Source organism: Dermacentor andersoni, chromosome 7 (genome assembly GCF_023375885.2).
Source record: "Dermacentor andersoni chromosome 7, qqDerAnde1_hic_scaffold, whole genome shotgun sequence".
In the NCBI taxonomy this organism is placed as follows: domain Eukaryota; kingdom Metazoa; phylum Arthropoda; class Arachnida; order Ixodida; family Ixodidae; genus Dermacentor; species Dermacentor andersoni.
The window spans coordinates 153421934-153430806 of NC_092820.1; the positions used below are offsets into that span (position 1 = coordinate 153421934).

Sequence of the window (8873 nt, forward strand, 5' to 3'; positions counted from 1 at the left end):
AGGGCTTTGGATTTTTCTTGAAAAAAAAAAAAAAACACGAGGCACACTTCAGCACAAAATAAATCCTTGTTTCGGAGGTTACCTAATGTGCCCTACAACATTGTAATTATGTTTGTGATTCAAACAATAATAAAGAGGTCACTAATTAAAAGCAATATGTTATTTCGTACTTCGTGATGAAAAAAACCATTAGCTGTGTGTACACACGACTGCCGCTACTATGCAGTCGGTACGATTTCTCCGGAGCTCGTGGCTTTTCTTTAAAATCATGGTCCAAGTTTACTGGGACATCCGTTATACAAGCTTATGCGGCAATGGAAGTGTTAAACAAAAATTCAATCAGTGGCCCAGCGTATGTGTCTTAATGGTCTTCATGGACTTGCCACGACCGTTCTTGTGTGCCGTCAAACAAGCAGAACTAGGGGTGATGTCTAGGCGACCGGAAAAGAGAACAAGTGAATGAGAAAATAAATAAGGAAAAAGGCAAGTGATATGAAGTGACAACACATTCGAATGAGAATATCAAAGTGTTTTAATGAAAGTGTAGTGAGCGCGCATCCTCTTTCGTCTTCATTCTCTTTAGCATATGCTAAAGTGACCGCCAACATTTTTTATGGTCCTTTTTTTTATCCCGGCCGTGACAGCCGTATTTCAATGAGAGTGGCTTACCGTGACCGTTTGACGTCTGTACAAGCAGCCCTTGAACAGTAACAACGTCAACGCTGCATGCCTTGACGCACGCCACGACAAGTGAGATAGCCGGCGTTCAGAAGTTCCTTGTGTTGTGTTAGTCATGCACTCTTTTTTCTTCTTTTTGTTGACGGCTTTGAAGGTAATCCATTACGACTGCTAACGACCGCTGCTTCACAAAAAGCTAGCGTCATCGCTACCTTTTTCCGCAGCCGATGAGAATAAGGTCGGAGTGCAACGCCACGGACGCGGAGTCGGCGATACTGTGCCAGCCATCATGGATCACCTCGCACGCCACCTATATTCCGTGTGGACTGCGCGCAAGTTAGGATGGATAGTTGGGCGTGTTGGTTAAGCATGATTTCTGAAGTGATGGCGCTAAAAAGACGGAGGACAAAGAAGAAACACACACAAACAGGGCGCCCTGTGTGTGTGTGTGTTTCTTCTTTGTCCTCCGTCTTTTTAGCGCCTTCACTTCAGAAATCCTGCGCACAAGGGCACATACGAGACCCGACGATCCCAAACGCGTGATCATCTCCCATATCAACATCATCATAATAATCATAATCATCATCATCATCATCATTATCAGCCTGGTTACGCCACTGCAGGGCAAAGGCCTCTCCCATACTTCTCCAACTTCCCCGGTCATGTACTAATTGTGGCCATGTTGACCCTCCAAACTTCCTAATCTCATCTGCCCACCTAACTTTCTGTCGCCCCCTGCTACGCTTCCCTTCCCTCGGAATCCAGTCCGTAACCCTTAATGACCATCGGTTATCTTCCCTCCTCATTACATGTCCTGCCCATGCCCATTTCTTTTTCTTGATTTCAACTAAGATGTCATTAACGCGCGTTTGTTCCCTCACCCAATCTGCTCTTTTCTTATCCCTTAATGTTACACCTATCATTCTTCTTTCCATAGCTCGTTGTGTCGTCCTCAATTTAAGTAGAACCCTTTTGGTAAGCCTCCAGGTTTCGGCCCCGTACGTGAGTACTGGTAACACACAGCTGTTATATACTTTTCTCTTGAGGGATAATGGCAACCTGCTGTTCATGATCTGAGAATGCCTGCCAAACACATCCCAGCCCATTCTTATTCTTCTGATTATTTCAGTCTCATGATCCGGATCCGCAGTCACTACCTGTCCTAAGATGTATTCCCTTACCACTTCCAGTGCCTCACTACCTATTGTAAACTGCTGCTCACTTCCGAGACTGTTAAACTTTACTTTAGTTTTCTGCAGATAAATTTTTAGTCCCACCCTTCTGCTCTGCCTCTCAAGGTCAGTGAGCATGCATTGCAGTTGGTCCCCTGAGTTACTAAGCAAGGCAATATCATCAGCGAATCGCAAGTTACTAAGGTATTCTCCATTAACTTTTATCCCCGATTCTTCCCAATCCAGGTCTCTGAATACCTCCTGTAAACATGCTGTGAATAGCATTTGAGAGATCGTATCTCCCTGCCTGACGCCTTTCTTTATAGGGAATTTGTTGCTTTCTTTATGGAGGACTACAGTGGCTGTGGAGCCGCTATAGATATCTTTCAGTATTTTTACGTACGGCTCGTCTACACCCTGATTCCGCAATGCCTCCATGACTACTGAGGTTTCGACTGAATCAAACGCTTTCTCATAATCAATGAAAGCTATATATAATCGTTGGTTATACTCCGCACATTTCTCTATCACCTGATTGATAGTGTGAATATGATCTATTGTTGAGTAGCCTTTACGGAATCCTGCCTGGTCCTTTGGTTGACGGAAGTCTAAGGTGTTCCTGATTCTATTTGCAATTACCTTTGTAAATACTTTGTAGGCAACGGATAGTAAGCTGATCGGTCTATAATTTTTCAAGTCTTTGGCGTCCCCTTTCTTATGGATTAGGACTATGTTAGCGTTCTTCCAAGATTCCGGTAAGCTCGAGGTCATGAGGTATTGTGTATACAGGGTGGCCAGTTTTTCTAGAACAATCTGCCCACCGTCCTTCAACAAATCAGCTGTTACCTGATCCTCCCCAGCTGCCTTCCCCCTTTGCATAACTCCCAAGGCTTTCCTTACTTCTTCCGGCGTTACTTGTGGGATTTCGAATTCCTCTAGACTATTCTCTCTTCCATTATCATCGTGGGTTCCACTCGTACTGTATAAATCTCTATAAAACTCCTCAGCCACTTGAACTATCTCTTCCATATTAGTTATTGTATTGCCGGCTTTGCCTCTTAACGCATACATCTGATTCTTGCCAATTCCTAGTTTCTTCTTCTCTGCTTTTAGGCTTCCTCTGTTCCTGAGAGCTTGTTCAATTCTATCCATATTATACTTCCTTATGTCAGCTGTCTTACGCTTGTTGATTAACTTGGAAAGTTCTGCCAGTTCTATTCTAGCTGTAGGGTTAGAGGCTTTCATACATTGGCGTTTCTTGATCAGACCTTTCGTCTCCTGCGATATCTTACTGGTATCATGTCTAACGGAGTTACCGCCGACTTCTATTGCACACTCCTTAATGATGCCCACAAGATTGTCGTTCATTGCTTCAACACTAAGGTCCTCTTCCTGAGTTAAAGCCACATACCTGTTCTGTAGCTCGATCTGGAATTCCTCCATTTTCCTTCTTACCGCTAACTCATTGATCGGCTTCTTATGTACCAGTTTCTTCCGTTCCCTCCTCAAGTCTAGGCTAATTCGAGTTCTTACCATCCTGTGGTCACTGCAGCGCACCTTACCGAGCACGTCCACGTTTTGTATGATGCCAGGGTTAGCGCAGACTATGAAGTCTATTTCATTTCTAGTCTCGCCGTTCGGGCTCCTCCACGTCCACTTTCGGCTATCCCGCTTGCGGAAGAAGGTATTCATTATCCGCATATTATTCTGTTCCGCAAACTCTACTAATAACTCTCTGCTCCTGTTCCTAGTGCCTATGCCATATTCCCCCACTGGCTTGTCTCCAGCCTGCTTCTTGCCTACCTTGCAATGAAATCGCCCATCAGTATAGTGTATTTTGTTTTCACTCTACCCATCGCCGATTCCATCACCCATATAGACGCTTCTTATGGCGCCAAGTGTCAGGTTTGAGAGAATATGTGGCCTCATATTGAATCGGTGGAGCCTTTGTTCCTCGTAGCGTAGCAAGCAAAGACGACAAAATGTGGCAATGGCTGGCTACGGCAGCTGAAGGTTGGGCTGAAGTGAAAGAGGTGTACTGCTTAGATGCACGCATAAACAAACAAATACGGCCATGCTTCGAACACAACTTCCACTACCTAGCCAACTGACAATTATGAATTCAGTTTGGCGCCCCAGAAAGCATTTACGGCATCCGCGCCGCAGTACTTCGAACCACGCTAACGTCAAAGGAGCAATCACACGCACTTTTGAAAAGAGAGGCACTTTTAGCAGCGACCGCAGGTACTGCATCTGTGAGCAAACTTTTGTGGTTAATTTGCGCAGAGTTGTAGAGGAAAGGTATCTCAACATGGCTGAGGTCTGAAACAAAAAACTAGGAAAAAGCCTCGCGAAGGCAATTGACCGCCTTTACAGCAACATGTCAAAAAGTCGTCCGCAAACCACGGTTTTGTGGTGTAGCAGTGGTAGCGTTTTTACCTCACACACGTTAACTGTGAGTTCGACTCCCATTGTTAACATTCATTTATTTTTATACGTTGGGTACCAAAAACGTTATAAATATCCCATTTCACTACATTCTTTCGAACTATATCATGGTGAATCTTGGCTTCAGCACCGGTGGAGCATTGGAGGTGGCAGCGGTTGCTTTTTTACGCTGAAGCCTGCAAAGAAATCTAACGGGCGTAATATAGACCAAATCGTTGCGTATGTTAATTTATTGACATGTTAAATACTGTTATGACACCAAAATAAAACTGAAGACAGCTATTTAATTAGCAGTTTTTACATTTGTGTACTCCCGCAGAAACGTGGTGAATCTGCCCCCGGAGGCGTCCGCCTCTTTTTCGCTTTATGTAGGGCAAGCCAGCGAGCACACCACATCGCGCCACCGCACGATCGTTGCGCGTCGTGAGAGCTAATTCGCTCCATGAATCTTTATTTTAAGCTGCACTTTTCATGGCGTCTGGCAGTCAATGCATTGGTGGGATGCTGCGAATGGGAAGGAAGGCAAGTGCACCACCTCCCCTCTATTCACGCTTAGATACATCAGTGATAATACATCTTACAAGTAGATGGTGTATCGGTACCATTAGTTATCAGTTAATCACTGTGCGCATTCTGAGGTACCTGGTTGTGTCCTCGAGGGAATGCACAGCCACGTAACATAGAGAGCGCACCCAGGCAATACACTGCCGTGAACGCAAAAGGTACATCCTACAGGAAAGATTAAGGCGGTACCCTGGAGTCATACCAAAGGAGGAGTAAAACTGCGGTACCACACAAATCATGTTTCCTGAAGTTCACATAAAGGACAAGGAACCATAAACGTCACACAGGGCATAAAGAGGAAACATACATGAAACAAAGTCACTACCGTTTTCACAAGGCATGCTTAAATAGTTGAATCACTTGTATTTCGCGGTGTAGTGAGACATTTCGAATAACTACCATGTCTTTTATATTTAAACAGATTTACGTACATAGGCCCATGCAAACTACGAGTTAGCCAGAAGCTGTACAGGTAGTCTTGATTAGTATTGCATTCCGGCGTGCCTCGTTTAGGGTTGTTGAACTGAGCGCTGCAAGGTCACATTGTTTTCGAACTATGTCTCATGCACGGGCATTCTTTTAGTGCTGAATCATTTGAATGACCTTATTTCGCCTTCCATTTTGACATTTGGAATGATTACCTTGTCCCGCCTATTTAAGCAGGACTGCAAGCCTAAACGAACACGTCAGCTACGAGTTTACCAGAAGCTGCACAGGTACTTTCGGTAAGTATGCTTGCGTACAGGCGTAGTCTTTTCCTCGTTCATCTAGAAGGATGCACTTCGTTGATTTTCGTTTTCTGAATAAGAACGTCGTCTTTCGCTCTACGGAAACGCGAAGAAAGTGCCCTTTGCTGACATCAGTCAGGTTGTATCGAGTATGTGTGTAGTGACTTTTGAAGGAGAGGAAGAGAGAAGTGCAGTGCCGTAACTGTCTCTCAGAGGAGGACACCTCAACAGCACTGCACAGGGAAAGGGGAGTGGGGAGAAAAAGATCAGGTAGAGAAGGAAAAGAAGGCGGAAAAAAAATAACAAGAAGGTTGAGGAAGCAATGCGGGGCATACAGCTGCGCTCTCAGCTGCGTTTCCCAACAAAAGTCAAGTAGGGCCGGAAGCAGTTTCTTGACAAGGGAAGGGGGGGCTGCCGGAAAGAGAAATGCTCCCTCCGAGTCACAGGGCAGTCCCACACGACGGTATGATGCAAAGAGCGCAGTGTGCTCAACATCGAAGGCCGGGCAGTGGAGCAGAAAGGGCCCAAGCGTTTCCTCCTCGCCGGAATGCAAGCACGCGGGGCTGCCTCTTCCGTGCAGTCTGTGCATTCTGGCGGCCGTGTTGTAGCAGCCGACGCGCAGCCGAAGAAGAAACGAGCGGTCCCAGCGGGAGATACCCGCTCGGGGGAGGAGGCAAGGGGGCGTACCTGCAGGAACGCGTGGATCCGGGTACTGCGCGCGGAGGATGCGCAGTATCGCCGTCTTGGCCACGTCGAAACCCGTGACGTAGCTGGCGAGGGGGAAGCGAGTTGAGAGAGCTTGCTTCGCGAGGGAGTCGGCCGCTTCGTACCCGGGCAGGCCGTTGTGCGCCGGGACCCACTGCAATCCAAAATCGCAGCCCTGATTTACGAGATGGCACAGTTTTGATCCCACGCGCTGCACAAGCGGAAGACCGGCATAGTCCTTCCTCAGCATGCACAGAGCCGCACGCGAGTCCGACAGTATCGCGGCAGACGAGACACCGCACTGCTGAAGAAGTAGGTCAGCCGCGAGGTCAATCGCCGCGAGTTCGGCGGCTGTCGACGAGGCAGGAAAACGAAGGTGGCACTGTCGAGACAGAGAAATGTCCGCTGCCGTGCACGCGGCAGCGATGGAACCGTTACTGGACACGGATCCGTCAGTGTACACTAGGAGTCGGTCGCGTATATGTTCGAAGATCAATGCAACCGTCTCCTGCTGCATGGCACACGGTGCCGTTTGTCGCTTGCTTTTGACGCCCGGGACGGTGATGTTTACGTCGAGGAGCGCGGAGGCGTGCGGCGAAGGTGGCAGGGGGAGGAGTTGAGGCAAAGAGGCGATGAGAGTGCTGAACTCGGGGGCAGGCTGGCCCATGCCCGAGCCCTCGAGGGTATGGAGGCGGCACACGAGACGCTGACCCTGTGGCGACCGTTGCAGACGATCGATGTGGTGAAGCGCTTGTTTCCGAGCGCGAAGTGAGGGCGGCCAGTTTCCCGCTTCGGCGAGACTTGCCCCCACTTGCGAGAAGCGGGGAAGCGCGTACATTTGGCGAACTGCTGTGCAATGCTCGAGGTTGACGGCCTTCCAGTTGGCTGCACTGGCATTGGTGAGTGGGAGCGCGTAGAGCGCTCGCGACGTTGCGATCGAGTTGTAAACTCGGAGCGCAAGATGCGGTGTGCAGCCGCAGCCTCGGGCGAGCAGGGAGCGTGCGGCGCCTGCCACTTTCCTGGAGTCCCTGCAGAGTTGTGTGGTGGCCGCGTTAAAGTTGAGGCGGCAGTCGATGGGGAGGCCGAGGTATCGGACTTTTCCCGCGCAGCAAGAGAGTTGGCACTTCGAAGCGTGCACAGCTCGCACGGGGGTGAATTAGTAGCAGCTTGGTTTTTGACGCCAAGAGCTGAAGCCCTATGCTGCCGAGATATTCGTCCACGGCGTTGATCGCCAACTGAAGTGAGTGACGCACTTGGTAGCCATGTACCGTGGGCCCGCAAGCAAAAAGAGCGATGTCATCAGCGTAAATCGCCACACGGACTTCGAAGGCTGTCACCTTCGGTATGAAATCAGGGAGCCTTGCCAGCGCCAATATGAAGAGGTAAGGGCTGAGGACAGTGCCCTGAGGAACACCAGAGGTCACGCTACTGTGTGTGCTGACCGCGTCACCCACGCGCACTCTGAGCGTTCGGTCGTTAAGAAAGGCCGAGACATAGTCCAGTAGGCGGCCGGTGATACGCAGCTCGCGAAGCGCTACAATGATGGTGCCGTGCGTGAGGCCGTCGAACGCGCGTTCCACATCAAGCAGCACCAGGTATCTGGCTTCGTGGCGGCTTGCCGCGTCCTCGAGCGTAGTGACAACGTACGCGAGGGAATCAGCTGTCGAGCGCAGTCGGCGGAAGCCGCTTTGTTCAGGAGCAAAGGCGTCTAGGGCGGAGGCAATCCATTCAAGGCGGTGCAAAGCCATGGACTCCATTGTTTTTCCGGGTACCGAGGTTAGCAATACTGGGCGATAGGAGTTGATGTTCGAGGCTGGTTTGTCGCGCTTGAGAATGGGAACGACGATCGCCTCTTTCCAGTCGGCGGGAATGATGCCGCTGCGCCAGACCGAGTTGAAGACCTCGAGAAGTGACGGAAGGTGAGCTGCGTCAATGTTCCTCAGGACTTGATGAGTAACACCGTCGGAACCGGGAGCGGAGCGACGTTTGCGTCTGTTAAAGACGATGCGCAACTCGCTGAGCGTGAACTCAGCAGAACACAGCACTTCTACATGCTCCAGAATTGCGCTCGTTGGGAAATAGCGCATAGGGGCGAGGCGTTCAACCATGTTGCGTGGCGGAAGTTCGACGGCGGCTGTGACAGGGCACACAGACGGCGGAGCGAACGTATGCGCGAAGAGTTCGGCTAACTGCTCGGTACTCAAGCCCCGAGCCACTGCGATGGAGAGTGCAGGGCGGCGGGGGATCTTGGGACTAAGTAGGGCGGCGAGAATGCGCCAGGGGCGTGCTTTGTCGCGAGTGTCCTCCAAGGAGAGGCAGAGACTTTGCCAGCTCTGGTTGCGACGCTGCCTGGTATGACGACGGCACGCGACATCAAGGCGGTTGTAAAGAGTCCACTGCTCCACCTTGTCGCTTTTGATGGCGCGGCGTTCAGCGCATCGGCGTGCCGCGCGTAAATTCAGAAGTTTGATGTCGGGCGCCGGCGTTCCAGCGGGCACCGTACACGACTTGGTCGCGGCGACAACGCACCTCGATATGTGCGCGAGGAAATCGGTGTTCGCCGGAGGGGGCGTGGCAC

At 50.0% G+C, this 8873-nt stretch overlaps 1 protein-coding gene across 1 annotated transcript; it reads right to left on the minus strand.

Annotated features, from left to right (window-relative positions):
* Positions 1-1161: 1161 nt before the first annotated feature.
* Positions 1162-8052, minus strand: LOC140219613 (uncharacterized). Its single transcript, XM_072289539.1, has 3 exons — positions 7633-8052; positions 6278-6971; positions 1162-1175 (listed from the first exon to the last, which is right to left on the minus strand). Exons 1-3 carry the CDS (start codon positions 8050-8052, stop codon positions 1162-1164), a joined length of 1128 nt encoding a protein of 375 aa, XP_072145640.1.
* Positions 8053-8873: the final 821 nt, after the last annotated feature.

Coding starts and splice junctions, on each gene's coding strand:
- LOC140219613 (XM_072289539.1), bottom strand. CDS start 8,052: ATGGAGTCCATGGCTTTGCACCGCCTTGAATGGATTGCCTCCGCCCTA. Junction 6,972..7,632: donor TCCCTGATTTCATACCGAAG/GTGACAGCCTTC, acceptor CATACCCTCGAG/GGCTCGGGCATGGGCCAGCC.